The 14,866-nt window shown below is 43.3% G+C and overlaps 1 protein-coding gene across 1 annotated transcript in view; it reads right to left on the bottom strand.

Moving 5' to 3' along the window:
- LOC135553147 (NADPH oxidase 4) overlaps window positions 1-14,866 on the bottom strand; it is a 92,663-nt gene that overhangs the window by 64,584 nt on the left and 13,213 nt on the right. The window contains 5 exon segments of the mRNA XM_064985292.1: window positions 555-714; window positions 1,891-1,971; window positions 2,978-3,050; window positions 7,102-7,129; window positions 7,321-7,418. Of these exon segments, the coding sequence (XP_064841364.1) occupies window positions 555-714; window positions 1,891-1,971; window positions 2,978-3,050; window positions 7,102-7,129; window positions 7,321-7,418 (440 nt within the window).

The raw sequence follows: 14,866 nt of genomic DNA on the forward strand, positions 1-14,866 counted from the left end.
CCCTCCCACCCCTCCTAACTCCCATACTCCCCCTCCCATCCTCCCCTACCTCCCATCCTACACCCCTACACCCCCATCCTCCCCTACCGCCCATCCCCCCCCACACCCCTCCCCTACCTCCCATCCTCCCTACACCCCTTCCCTACCTCCCATCCTCCCCTACACCCCTCCCCTATCTCCCCTACACCCCTTCCATACATCCCATCACCTCACCTCACCTCCCATCACCTTACCTCACCTCCCATCCTCCCCTACACCCCATCACCTCACCTCACCTCCCATCCTCCCCTACACCCCATCACCTCACCTCACCTCCCATCCTCCCCTACACCCCATCACCTCACCTCACCTCCCATCCTCCCCTACACCCCATCACCTCACCTCCCATCACCTCACCTCCCATCCTCCCCTACACCCCATCACCTCACCTCACCTCCCATCCTCCCCTACACCCCACCTCACCATCACCTCCCATCACCTCACCTCCCATCCTCCCCTACACCCCATCACTCCACCTCACCCCCATCCTCCCCCCCCCCCCCACACACACACACCTCAGGTGAGTTGGGTTGGAACCGAGCCTCCTCCCTGCAGCTCCATCCATCTCCTTCAGCCTGTCCTGACTCCTCCTCTGTCTTGTCCGGGTTAGTCTGATTGGCTCTGAGGCAGCCAGGGGGGTGGGCCTCAAAGTTGGTCTGGTACTTCAGAGCACCACTGTATGATGAAAAAGAGTGAGAAAAGATGATGATGATGATGATGATGATAAAGAAGAACACAACATTCCGGCTCTGAAGATTCTAAAAGTCTACAGGTACATGTGTGTGGGTGTGTGTTAACCTGGGGCAGTAGAGTTGAGTAACAAAGTGAATGTGTCAGTGTGTTACTAGGACTGTAATGGAACCCTGGTGGCTGAGAGGACCTGATGGGGACAGCTCAACGTCAGCTCGGTCTGGGCTGATGCAATAGTATGATAGTAATGCCAATAAAATGCATTCTATACCTCTCTGTATCCAACACTATGAAAACATACCGATAGTACTACTCTGTCATGACTAACCCCTTAATCAAGGCGTCCACATGCTTCCCAGCCGAAACAGTTCGGAAGTGCTTGGCACACCTGTATTTGGGGATACTTCTCCCATTCTTCTCTGTAGATCCTCTCAAGCTCTGTCAGGTGGGATGGGGAGCGTCGCTGCACAGCTAATTTTCAGGTCTATCCAGAGATGTTGGATCGGGTTCAATTCCGGCTGGGTCACTAAAGGACATTCAGAGACGTGTCCCGAAGCCACTCCTGCATTGTCTTGGTTGTGTGCTTAGGGTCGTTATCTTGTTGGAAGGTGAACCTTTACCCCAGTATGAGATGCTGAGCACTCTGGAGCAGGTTTTCATCAAGGATCTCGTTGTACTTTGCTCCATTTATCTTTCCCTCGATCCTGACTAGTCTCCCAGTCTCAGGCCAAAGAGTTCAATCTTGGTTCCATCAGACCAAATTATCTGGTTTCTCATTGTCTGAGTCCTTTAGGTGCCTTTTGACAAACTCCAAGGGGGCTGTCATGTGCCTTTTACTGAGGAGTGGCTCCCGCCTGGCCACTCTACCATAAAGGCCTGATTGGCAGAGTGCTGCAGAGATGGTTGTCCTTCTGGAAAGTTCTCCATCTCCACAACGGAACTCTGGACCTCTATTAGACAAACATAACTATTGAAGCTTTTTCATTATATTTTAAGCGAAGGTATTTTACACAAGCGCACTTGTTTGGTTCAGCTAGCCGAGTTTGGCTAGGCGCCAGCCGAACTGAGGCATGCTGACACCTTTAATCAGACACACACACACACACACACACACAGCCACAGCCACATAGTCCCCATACCAAAGGCGATAAGTTAACTTACCCGACCACATGCACAATCAGTATGATGTAGAACACTATGAAGAGGTTGTGGGTGTACCAGAATATCTCATAGTTGGACACCCTGAAACACAGAGGACATTCCACAAACATGATGATATCATGATACATCAGATTACTGTAAACTCTCATTGACATCAACACATATTTTCATACATCAGATTACCACAAGGTCCACAACGGCATATTTTCACATTTTCTGCAGAAAAACTAGTTTAGGGAGTGCTGTGGAATGACAGGAAGATACGAGTGTTGGAGAAAAGCAGACAAAGGGGAGAAATGATCCAGGAGAAGAGCGAGAGAGAGGTCAGAGCATAACTGAAGGCATGAAGAGCCACACCTTTTAATTTACAGGGTCTCTTAAACCAGTGGAGGGCAGGACAGTGAGAGAGAGAGAGTGTGTGTGTGTGTGTGTGTGTGTGTGTGTGTGTGTGTGTGTGTGTGTGTGTGTGTGTGTGTGTGTGTGTGTGTGTGTGTGTGTGTGTGTGTGTGTGTGTGTGTGTGTGTGTGTAGTACTGTCAGAAAGACAGACAACTTCCCCCAATAAACACAACTTACACCAAACAACAGTTGAAACGCAGTCACCCTCCAAGAATGCTCTGAACACCCACACCCATGACCACATCACCCTTTGAACATCAGTGTCTCCCTACAATACTGGGACTCACACCCACACCCTCCACACCCTCCACACACACACACACACCACACACACACACACACACACACACACACACACACACACACACACACACACACACACACACACACACACACACACACACACACACACACACACACACACACACACACACAGGTGCTGTCCTAAGGCCTAAGTGGAGCTGCCTCTGATCCTGCATTAAATTACAACAGGCAAGGCAGAAGACACCACAATCAGGACCCAGTCTAAAAAAGCAGGACCTCTCCTTGCCGCCACCTGTGACCTCAGTAATGACATAGGTTTGGCCACGCTGGTAGTTGGTCCCTTTATCCTGGCCATCTAAGACTGACAGACACACATTTAAGAAATTTAGCAGACGTTCTTGTCCAGGGTAACTTAAGAGTTTTACCTGATGCAGTAGGAAGAGGCAGTGAACATCAGGAAAAGGATGAGGACCAATAGGATACCAGTGATCCCCGGGACTAAACCACATCCACCAATCAGAGAACAGAGAGACAAGAGTTATAACATTATTAACCAATCAGAGAACAAAGTGACAGATTCATAACAAAGAGACAGATTCATTACATGAATGAACATTCAGTGAACAAAGAGACAGAGTCATAACATAATTAACCAATCAAAGAACAGAGAGACAGATTTATATAATTAATAACTAATTAATGAACAAAGACACAGAGTCATAACATTATTAACCAATCAGAGAACAGAGAGACAGATTCATAAAATGAATAACCAATCACAGAACAGAGTCATAAAATCAAATCAAATCAAAATCAAATTAAATGTATTTATATAGCCCTTCGTACATCAGCTGATATCTCAAAGTGCTGTACAGAAACCCAGCCTAAAACCCCAAACAGCAAGCAATGCAGGTGTAGAAGCACGGTGGCTAGGAAAAACTCCCTAGAAAGGCCAAAACCTAGGAAGAAACCTAGAGAGGAACCAGGCTATGTGGGGTGGCCAGTCCTCTTCTGGCTGTGCCGGGTAGAGATTATAACAGAACATGGCCAAGATGTTCAAATGTTCATAAATGACCAGCATGGTCGAATAATAATAAGGCAGAACAGTTGAAACTGGAGCAGCAAAATTATTAATCAATCAGAGAACAGAGACAAAACTGTGATGATATCATTATTTGTTGTGTTAGATAGTTGGTCAAGGGAATAGGGAAGGTTTTCAGACTGGACTAGTGTACCAGGAAGGGAATAGGGAGAGTTTTCAGACTGGAATAGAGTACCAGGAAAGGAATAGAGAAGGTTTTCAGACTGGACTACATTACCAGGAAGGGAACAGGGAAGGTTTTCAGACTGGACTAGAGTACCAGGAAAGGAATAGAGAAGGTTTTCAGACTGGACTAGACTAACAGGAAGGGGATAGGGAGAGTTTTTAGACTGGACTAGACTACCAGGAAGGGGAAAGGGAAAGTTTTCAGACTGGACTAGACTACCAGGAAGGGGAAAGGAAGAGTTTTCAGACTGGACTAGACTACCAGGAAGGGGATAGGGAGAGTTTTCAGACTGGACTAGACTAACAGGAAGGGGAAAGGGAAAGTTTTCAGACTGGACTAGACTAACAGGAAGGGGATAGGGAGAGTTTTCAGACTGGACTAGACTACCAGGAAGGGGAAAGGGAATGTTTTCAGACTGGACTAGACTACCAGGAAGGGGAAAGGGAATGTTTTCAGACTGGACTAGACTACCAGGAAGGGGAAAGGGAATGTTTTCAGATTAGACTACCCGGAAGTGAGCTAGACAATGTCAGGAAGTTTATATACACCTTAGCCAAGTACATTTAAACTCAGTTTTTCACAATTCCTGACATTTAATCCTAGTAAGAATTCTCTGTCTTAGGTCAGTTAGGATCACCACTTTATTTTATGAATGTGAAATGTCAGAATAATAGTAGAGAGAATGATTTATTTAAGCTTTTATTTCTTTAATCACATTCCTAGTGGGTCAGAAGTTTACATACACTCAATTAGTATTTGATAGCATTGCCTTTAAATTGTTTAACTTGGGTCAAACGTTTCAGGTAGCCTCCCACAATCTTCCCACAATAAGTTGGGTGAATTGTGGCCCATTCCTCCTCACAGAGCTGGTGTAACCGAGTAAGTTTTGTTGGCCTCCTTGCTCACAACCACTTCTTCAGTTCTGCCCACAAATGTTCTATAGGATTGAGGTCAAGGCTTTGTGATGGCCACTCCAATACTTTGACTTTGTTGTCCTTAAGCCATTTTTCCACATCTTTGGAAGTATGCTTGGGGTCATTGTCCATTTGGAAGACCCATTTACGAGACATTTGCATTTGCGACCAAGCTTTAACTTCCTGACTGATGTCTTGAGATGCTGCTTGAGATGCTGCTTCTATATATCCACATAATTTTCCTGCCTCATGATGCCATCTATTTTGTGAAGTGCACCAGTCCCTCCTGCAGCAAAGCACCCCCACAACATGATGCTGCCACCCCCGTGCTTCACGGTTGGGATGATGTTCTTCGGCTTGCAAGACTTCCCCTTTTCCTCCTAACATAACGATGGTCATTATAGCCAAACAGTTCTATTTTTGTTTCATCAGACCAGAGGACATTTCTACAAAAAGTATGATCTTTGTCCCCATGTGCATTTGCAAACCGTAGTCTGACTTTTTTATGGTGGTTTTGGAGCAGTGGCTTCTTCCTTGCTGAGCAGCCTATTAGTTTATGTCAATATAGGACTTGTTATACTGTGGATATAGATACTTTGTACCTGTTTCCTCCAGCATCTTCACAGGGTCCTTTGCTGTAGTTCTGGGATTGATTTGCACTTTTTGGACCAAAGTACATTTATCTCTAGGAGACAGAACGCGTCTCCTTCCTGAGCGGTATGACGGCTGCATGGTCCCATGGTGTTTATACTTGCATACTATTGTTTGTACAGATAAACGTGGTACCTTCAGGCATTTGGAAATTGCTCCCAAGGATGAACCAGACTTGTGGAGGTCTACAAATGTTTTCTGAGGTCTTGGCTGATTTATTTTGATTTTCCTTTGATGTCAAGCAAAGAGGCACTGAGTTTGAAGGTAGGCCTTGAAATACATGCACAGGTACATCTCCAATTGACTCAAATGATGTCAATTAGCCTATCAGAAGCTTCTAAAGCCATGACATAATTTTCAGGAATTTTTCAAGCTGTTTAAAGGCACAGTCATCTTAGTGTATGTAAACTTCTGACCCACTGGAACTGTGATACAGTGAATTATAAGTGAAATAATCTGTCTGTAAACAATTGTTGGAAAAATGACTTGTGTCATGCACAAAGTAGATGTCCTAACCGACTTGCCAAAACTATATTTTGTTGACAAGAAATGTGTGTAGTGGTTGAAAAATTAGTTTTAATGACTCCAACCTAAGTGTATGTAAACTTCTGACTTCAACTGTATATTCTTGTGCTTGGCTGAGCAGAGCTGTTTTCAAGGAAGCTATCAAGGAAGTGAGATTGGGTTTATACTGGACATTCTGCCTCCACCTACCGTCAACCAGTCATGTCAATACAGAGCTATACGGAGCTATACGGAGCCTTCCACATTGTTGAAAAATTTGGGCATCACACAGCGATGCAGTATGGAGCTCAATTTGACCTCTGCCTGCCTTTGGAGGTTCCGCAATTGTGTCACACCCTCCATATGGAGCCTCCGACCACATTTGTGGCTCTAGCATAAATTGTATTTAAATGTAACCTTTACCCTCAACCTTATTCTAAACCTAGCCCTAAGCAGAGCAAGCAGAGCATCTACACATGGAAAATCCAGACAAAGTGTGACCTTTTTGTTTGTGTGTGGACATATTTAAGAAGTCCCCACAAGAATAGGAAACAAACAAATATTTGACCAATTGGAGACATTTTGTTGGTCCTCTCAAGGTCAAATGCTATTTCTATGGGGTTTAGGGTTAAGTTTAGAATCAGTGTTAGAATTAGAATTAGATTAAGGGTTAGGGTTAGGAGCTAGGGTTAGGTTTAGTGTTAAAGTTAGGTTTTTGGGTTAAGGTTAGGGTTAGCTTTAGGGGTTAGGGAAAATAGGATTTTGAATGGGACTGAAGTGTGTCTCCCCACAAGGTTAGATGTGCAAGACTGTGTGTGTGTGTGTGTGTGTGTGTGTGTGTGTGTGTGTGTGTGTGTGTGTGTGTGTGTGTGTGTGTGTGTGTGTCTGTGTGTGTGTGTGTGTGTGTGTGTGTGTGTGTGTGTGTGTGTGTGTGTGTGTGTGTGTGTGTGTGTGTGTGTGTGTGTGTGTGTGTGTGTGTGTGTGTGTGTGTGTGTGTGTGTGTGTAGTGTAGTGTAGTGTCTAGTACTGTCAGAAAGAGTTCCCCCTCTCTTCTTGGCATAGCGCCACCCTAATCTCAAACACATTCACCAGTTTACGGTTACCATGGAAACACATATGAAACCAAGACCAAAATGCAATACACGCCCCTCGGCTAGACAACCCACCTGTGAAACAGTCCAGTTTATTATAGGGGAACTCCGGCAGACTCACCTGTAGTCAGAATGATGAGTCTGGGGTCCTGGGGAAGAAAGGTGCAGGTTAACACAGGTTGTGTGTGAGTGTGTGTGTGTGTGTGTGTGTGTGTGTGTGTGTGTGTGTGTGTGTGTGTGTGTGTGTGTGTGTGTGTGTGTGTGTGTGTGTGTGTGTGTGTGTGTGTGTGTGTGTGTGTGTGTGTGTGTGTGAGTGTGTGTGTGTGTGTGCACATCTCACCTCTCCCCTGTAGCGAGCAACGTTGAGAGAAGGGAACTCTTCTGAGTACCTGACGCTGAAGTTGACCACGTTGACCAGATGAGCTGATACGTGCACAACTGGGGGACACATCACAACAGTGAGTTACAAGAGAGCAAAACTCACCCTCATACACGCATCTCTTTCTCTATTCAGCATACTCAACAATAGCGATGGGGGGAATTCGATACAGTCACATATCGCAATATTATTTTGGACGACATTATATAGAAACTTTGACTTCAAGTATTGACTTGTAGAAATATGTTTGTTCTCCATCTTCTTTTAAATAGTGAGCCAACATGTTTTCAGTCTTTCCATGACTGGTCAAAACTGTCATGTTCTCTCTGCAGCAGATATATACCCTTAACCCTTTAACCTTCTAACCTTAACTTCTAACCTTAACTTCTAACCTTAACTCCTAACCTAACTTCTAACCTTAACTTCTAACCTTAACTTCTAACCTTAACTTCTAACCTAAATTCAAAACCTTAACTTCTAACCTAACTTCTAACCTTAACTCCTAACCTTAACTCCTAACCTTAACTCCTAACCTTAACTCCTAACCTTAACTCCTAACCTTAGATCCTAACCTTAACTCCTAACCTTAACTCCTAACCTTAACTCCTAACCTTAACTCCTAACCTTAGATCCTAACCTTAACTCCTAACCTTAGCTCCTAACCTAAACTCCTAACCTTAACCCTTTAACCTAACTTCTAACCTAAACTCCTAACCTTAACTCCTAACCTTAACCCTTTAACATAACTTCTAACCTTAACTTCTAACCTAAACTCCTAACCTTAACTCCTAACCTTAACTCCTAACCTTAACTCCTAACCTTAACTCCTAACCTTAGCTCCTAACCTTAGCTCCAAACCTTAACTCCTAACCTTAACTCCTAACCTAAACTCCTAACCTAATTCCTAACCTAAACTACTAACCTAAGTCCTAACCTAATTCCTAACCTTAACTCCTAACCTAACTCCTAACCTTAACTCCTAACTCTAACTCCTAACTCTAACTCCTAACCTTAACTCCTAACCTAAACTCCCAACCTAACTCCTAACCTAACTTCAAACCTAAACTCCTAACCTAACTCCTAACCTAAACTCCCAACCTAACTCCTAACCTAAACCCCTAACCTAAACACCTAACCTAACTCTAACTTCTAACCTAACTCTAACTCCTAACCTAACTCCTAACTCTAACTCCTAACCCTAACTCCTAACTCTAACTCCTAACTCTAACTCCTAACCTAACTCCTAACCTAAACTCCTAACTCTAACTCCTAACCTTAACTCCTAACCTTAACTCCTAACCTTAACACCTAACCTAACTCTAACTTCTAACCTAACTCTAACTCCTAACCTAACTCCTAACCTTAACTCCTAACTCTAACTCCTAACCTAACTCCTAACCTTAACTCCTAACCTTAACTCCTAACCTAAACCCCTAACCTAAACACCTAACCTAACTCTAACTCCTAACCTAACTCTAACTCCTAACCTAACTCTAACTCCTAACCTAACTCCTAACCTTAACTCCTAACCTTAACTCCTAACCTAACTCCTAACCTAACTCCTAACCTAACTCCTAACCTTAACTCCTAACCTAACTCCTAACCTTAACTCCTAACCTTAACTCCTAACCTTAACTCCTAACCTTAACTCCTAACCTAAAACTCCTAACCTAACTCCTAACCTTAACTCCTAACCTAACTCCTAACCTAACTCCTAACCTAACTCCTAACCTTAACTCCTAACCTAACTCCTAACCTAACTCCTAACCTTAACTCCTAACCTAACTCCTAACCTAACTCCTAACCTTAACTCCTAACCTAAACTCCCAACCTAACTCCTAACCTAACTTCTAACCTAAACTCCTAACCTAACTCTAACTCCTAACCTAACTCCTAACCTTAACTCCTAACCTTAACTCCTAACCTAAACCCCTAACCTAAACACCTAACCTAACTCTAACTTCTAACCTAACTCTAACTCCTAACCTAAACTCCTAACCTAACTCCTAACTAACTTCTAACCTAAACTAACCTAACTCTAACTCCTAACTCTAACTCCTAACCTAACCTAACCTTAACTCCTAACCTTAACACCTAACCTAACTCTAACTTCTAACCTAACTCTAACTCCTAACCTAACTCCTAACCTTAACTCCTAACCTAACTCCTAACCTAACTCCTAACCTTAACTCCTAACCTTAACTCCTAACCTAAACCCCTAACCTAAACACCTAACCTAACTCTAACTTCTAACCTAACTCTAACTCCTAACCTAACTCCTAACTCTAACTCCTAACTCTAACTCCTAACCTAACTCTAACTCTAACTCCTAACTCTAACTCCTAACTCTAACTCCTAACCTTAACTCCTAACTCTAACTCCTAACTCTAACTCCTAACTCTAACTCCTAACCTTAACTCCTAACCTTAACTCCTAACCTAACTCTAACTCCTAACCTAACTCTAACTCCTAACCTAACTCTAACTCCTAACCTAACTCCTAACCTTAACTCCTAACCTTAACTCCTAACCTAACTCCTAACCTAAACTCCTAACCTAACTCCTAACCTTAACTCCTAACCTAACTCCTAACCTAACTCCTAACCTAACTCCTAACCTTAACTCCTAACCTAAACTCCTAACCTAACTTCTAAACAAAACTCCTAACCTAACTCTAACTCCTAACCTAACTCCTAACCTTAACTCCTAACCTAACTCCTAACCTAACTCCTAACCTTAACTCCTAACCTAAACTCCTAACCTAACTTCTAAACAAAACTCCTAACCTAACTCTAACTCCTAACCTAACTCCTAACCTTAACTCCTAACCTAACTCCTAACCTAACTCATAACCTTAACTCCTAACCTAAACTCCTAACCTAACTTCTAAACAAAACTCCTAACCTAACTCTAACTCCTAACCTTAACTCCTAACCTTAACTCCTAACAAAAACCCCTAACCTAACTCTAACTCCTAACCTAACTCTAACTCCTAACCTAACTCCTAACCTTAACTCCTAACTCTAACTCCGAACTCTAACTCCTAACCTTAACTCCTAACCTAACTCCTAACCTTAACTCCTAACCTTAACTCCTAACCTTAACTCCTAACCTAACTCCTAACCTAACTCCTAACCTAACTCCTAACCTAACTCCTAACCTTAACTCCTAACCTAACTCCTAACCTAACTCCTAACCTAACTCCTAACCTAACTCCTAACCTTAACTCCTAACCTAACTCCTAACCTAACTCCTAACCTAACCCCTAACCTTAATCCTTTACCACTAGCTAACTTTTTAAAATCTATTTATTATTTAACTAGGCAAGTCAGTGAAGAACAAATTAAATGTATATTGACAGTCTACACCAGCCAAACGCTGGGCCAATTGTGCACCGCCCTATGAGACTCCCAATCACAGCCAGTTGTGATACAGCCTGGAATCAAACTAGGGTCAGTAGTGACGCCTCTAGCACTTAGATGCAGTGCCTTAGACTGCTGCGCCACTCGGAGGCCTAAATGTTAGTGTTAGCCACAAAGCCACCACGATGACGTTAGACAAATTGGAATTTGTAACATATCATACGTACGTTTTGCAAATTCGTAACATACTATATGAATTGAAATTCGTAATATATGTACGAATTGCAATCCGTAACATTCAAAATGGATGCTGGACCCACAGATGAATACATACGAAGTGTAACATATCATACTACACTGAACATACATATAACACAACATGTAAAGTGTTGGTCCCATGTTGCATGAGCTTAAATAAAAGATCCCCAACATTTTCCATACACACAAAAAAAACGAATTCCTCTCCATTTTGTTGCATATCAATATTGTGGTGTATCAAGGAAGCTGACTAAACAGCATGATCATTACACAGGTGCATCTTGTTCTGGGACAAATAAAAGCCCACTAAAATGTGCAGTTATGTCACACAACACAATGCTAAAGATGTCTCAAGTTTTGAGGGAGAGTGCAACTGGCATGCTGACTGTAGGAATGACCACCAGAGATGTTGCCAAAGAATTAAATGTTAATTTCTCTACCATAAACCGCCTCCAACGTTGTATTAGAGAATTCGTCACTATGTGAGACCAGTACAAATTAAAACTTATGCATTCACTACTTTAAGTCGCTCTGGATAAGAGCATCTGCTAAACTGTAAATACATAGATTAGGGCATAATGCACTTACTTCAATTGACTGATTTGAGACTGTTGCATTTACATTTTTGTTCAGTATAGAATCGTGAGAATCGAAATACATATTGTATTGGTACCTAATTAACATGATAATATCGTATGGTGAGGTCCCTGGCATTTCCCAGCACTACTCACCAATACATCCTTACTGAGTCACTGAGCGACAAACACACACATCTCTTTGTCTATTCAGCATACATCTTCCTGAGTAACTGAGCGACACACACACACACACACACACACACATCTCTCTGACATCATAGCTTAAACATGCATTTCCCCAACAGCTGACAGAGGCAAGGGGTAGTTATCGCTCTCTCCTCCTCCCCCTCTCTTTCCCCCTCTCTCTCCCCCTCTCTCTCCCCCTCTCTCTCTTTCTATTCACCTTCAATTACCCTCTCCATGTCTTCCCCTTGCCTCCTCTTTCTCCCTTTGTTCTCCATTGTTCCCTGGGTGTAATTGGTTGTGTCAGGAGTTTGGAACTCTGCAATTAGAACTTTACATCTCCACAGCCAGGAAGCAGGCTGGGGGTGAGGGAGCGGAAGAGGAGAGAGGGGGAGGGAGAGAGGGTTAAAGGAGGGGAGGGGGAGGGGGGGGGCTTGGGTTGAGGGAGACCGGGGAGAAACCAGCTCCCAATGACGTCAGTGAGGCAGCTGTGTGTGTCCCTCTCTCACTCATTATCTCTCTCTCACACACACACGCGCACACACGTACACACGCACACAGACACACATAGACACACACACACACACACGCACACAGACACACACACACACACACACACACACACACACACACACACACACACACACACACACACACACACACACACACACACACAGCTCTATGTCCCCTGGAAGAGCTGGAACCTCCCAGAATCTGAATGCATACGGGCATTTCCATCGAAAAGGATCCATGAGCACCAACATGGGAAGTTCTTAGGAGAATTGAAATCAAATTGCGTGTCAAATAAAAACTAAGAATCTATATTTTAAGGAAAAAAGTCATTGAGAAATTTTTCATCTTAAAAAATGAGGCATAAGCTTTGATTTTTGCATGAACACATGGAAAAGGGCTCTTAGAAAACATCTTGCAGAAAAAAGTATTGAAAGGTTTTAGAAATACATTGAAACACAATCATGTAATAACATAAAGATCCCTGCCAACTAATATCAACACTTAGATTTCATTTAGTAGAAATTGTTCTGTAAGTTTAAGAAATATTGCCTTGTGCCTTGTAATTCCGTTACCAAAAACACACATATCTTGGAAGATATTTTCACATTTCTCTCCCTCATGTGAAGATTAGGATTAGGAACGTTCACAGAAGTAGTAGACCTACCAATTAGTTATAGTGATTTTACTGGTATCAATTTTGTTTATGAATTATGAAGTGATTTAAAATCATAATTTCCTTACCAATTTGGTCACGGAATTATCGCAGTTGAATTGGCTACAATGGAAAATCATAATAATCACAAACCACAGTTGGGTCACCTGCTACTGTTCTCCCTTCTACTGGCATACAGCGCATAGCTGTTTCAATCTCTTTCTGTCTTCTGGAAGTCAAGAGTCTAAACAGTCTGACACTGGAAAACTACTCCCTTTCTCTTTATTTCCTTCTTTCCTTCTCTCTCTCTGTGTCTCTCTCTGTCTCTCTCTCTGTGTCTCTCTCTGTCTCTCTCGCCCTCTCTCTCTGTGTCTCTCTCGCCCTCTCTCTCTGTGTCTCTCTCTGTTTCTCTCTCTGTGTCTCTCTCTGTCTCTCTCGCCCTCTCTCTCTGTGTCTCTCTCGCCCTCTCTCTCTGTCTCTCTCTCTCTGTGTCTCTCTCGCCCTCTCTCTCTGTGTCTCTCTCGCTCTCTCTCTGTGTCTCTGTCTTTCTCTCTCTCTCTCTCGCTCTCTCTCTGTGTCTCTGTCTTTCTCTCTCGCTCTCTCTGCCCTTCTCTCTCAACTTCAGTTATTGTCACCTCTCCCAGCTCTTACTAACACCTACCCATGACACCTACCCATGAGCCAACTCGCTGTCTATTCATTTAGTCAGCGTCCTCACCCATTGATCACCCATCGACATCGGATATCCATGGACAATGAAAAGTAGTTGAGATTTAGTCAGTCAACCCTGTTAATGTCCACAGAGGGAACAGACTGGACCAAATCTGAACCAATCATAGACGTGCAATATGTTTCACAAGTTTGGATAGTACAGTACAGTGAGTAGAGCTCAGTAGAATACAGTACAATATAATACAGTGGAACAGTACTTTATAGTAGCGTACAGTATATTGTATTGTACGCTATTGTACTGCTATACTCTACTTTCTACTGTGCTCAACTGCACTCTACCCTACTCTACTGTACTCTACTGCACTCTACCCTACTCTATGATACTCTACTGTACTCTACAGCCCTCAACTGCACTCAACTGCACTCTACCCTACTCTACTGCACTCTACCCTACTCTACTGTACTCGACCCTATTCTACTGCACTCTACTCTACCACACAACACCCTACCCTACTGTACTCTACCCTACTGTACTCTACTCTACTGTACTCTACCCTACTGTACTCTACTCTACTCTACTGCACTCTACCCTACTCTACTGTACTCTACCCTACTCTACTGTTCTCAACTGCACTCTACCCTACCCTACTGAACTTTACTCTACTCTGCTCTACCCTACTCTACCCTACTATGCTCTACCCTACTCTACTCTACTGTACTCTACTGTACTATACCCTACTGTACTCTACCATACCCTACTCTAACCTACTGTACTCTACCTTACACTATACTCTACTGAACTCTACCCTACTCTGCTCTACCCTACTCTACTGTACTGCACTTTACTCTAACATACCCTACTCTACTTATCTCAACTGCACTCTACCCTACTCTACTGAACTCTACTCTACTGTACTCCACCTTACTCTACTGTACTCTACCCTACTCTACTGTACTCTACCCTGCGCTACCCTACCCTACTGTACTCTACTCTACTGAACTCTACTCTACTGTACTCCACCCTACTCTATTGAACTCTACTCAGCTCTACCCTACTCTACTACACTCTACTGTACTCTACTCTACCCTACTCTGCTCTACTGAACTCTACTCTGCCCTAATCTACTCTGCTGAACTCTACTCTACACTACTCTACTCTGCTGAACTCTACACTACCCTAATCTACTCTGCTGAACTCTACTCTACTCTACTCTGCTGAACTCTACTCTACCCTACTCTACTCTGCTGAACTCTACTCTACTCTACCCTAATCTACTCTGCTGAACTCTA

Source organism: Oncorhynchus masou, chromosome 13, assembly GCF_036934945.1.
Source record: "Oncorhynchus masou masou isolate Uvic2021 chromosome 13, UVic_Omas_1.1, whole genome shotgun sequence".
Classification (NCBI taxonomy): domain Eukaryota; kingdom Metazoa; phylum Chordata; class Actinopteri; order Salmoniformes; family Salmonidae; genus Oncorhynchus; species Oncorhynchus masou.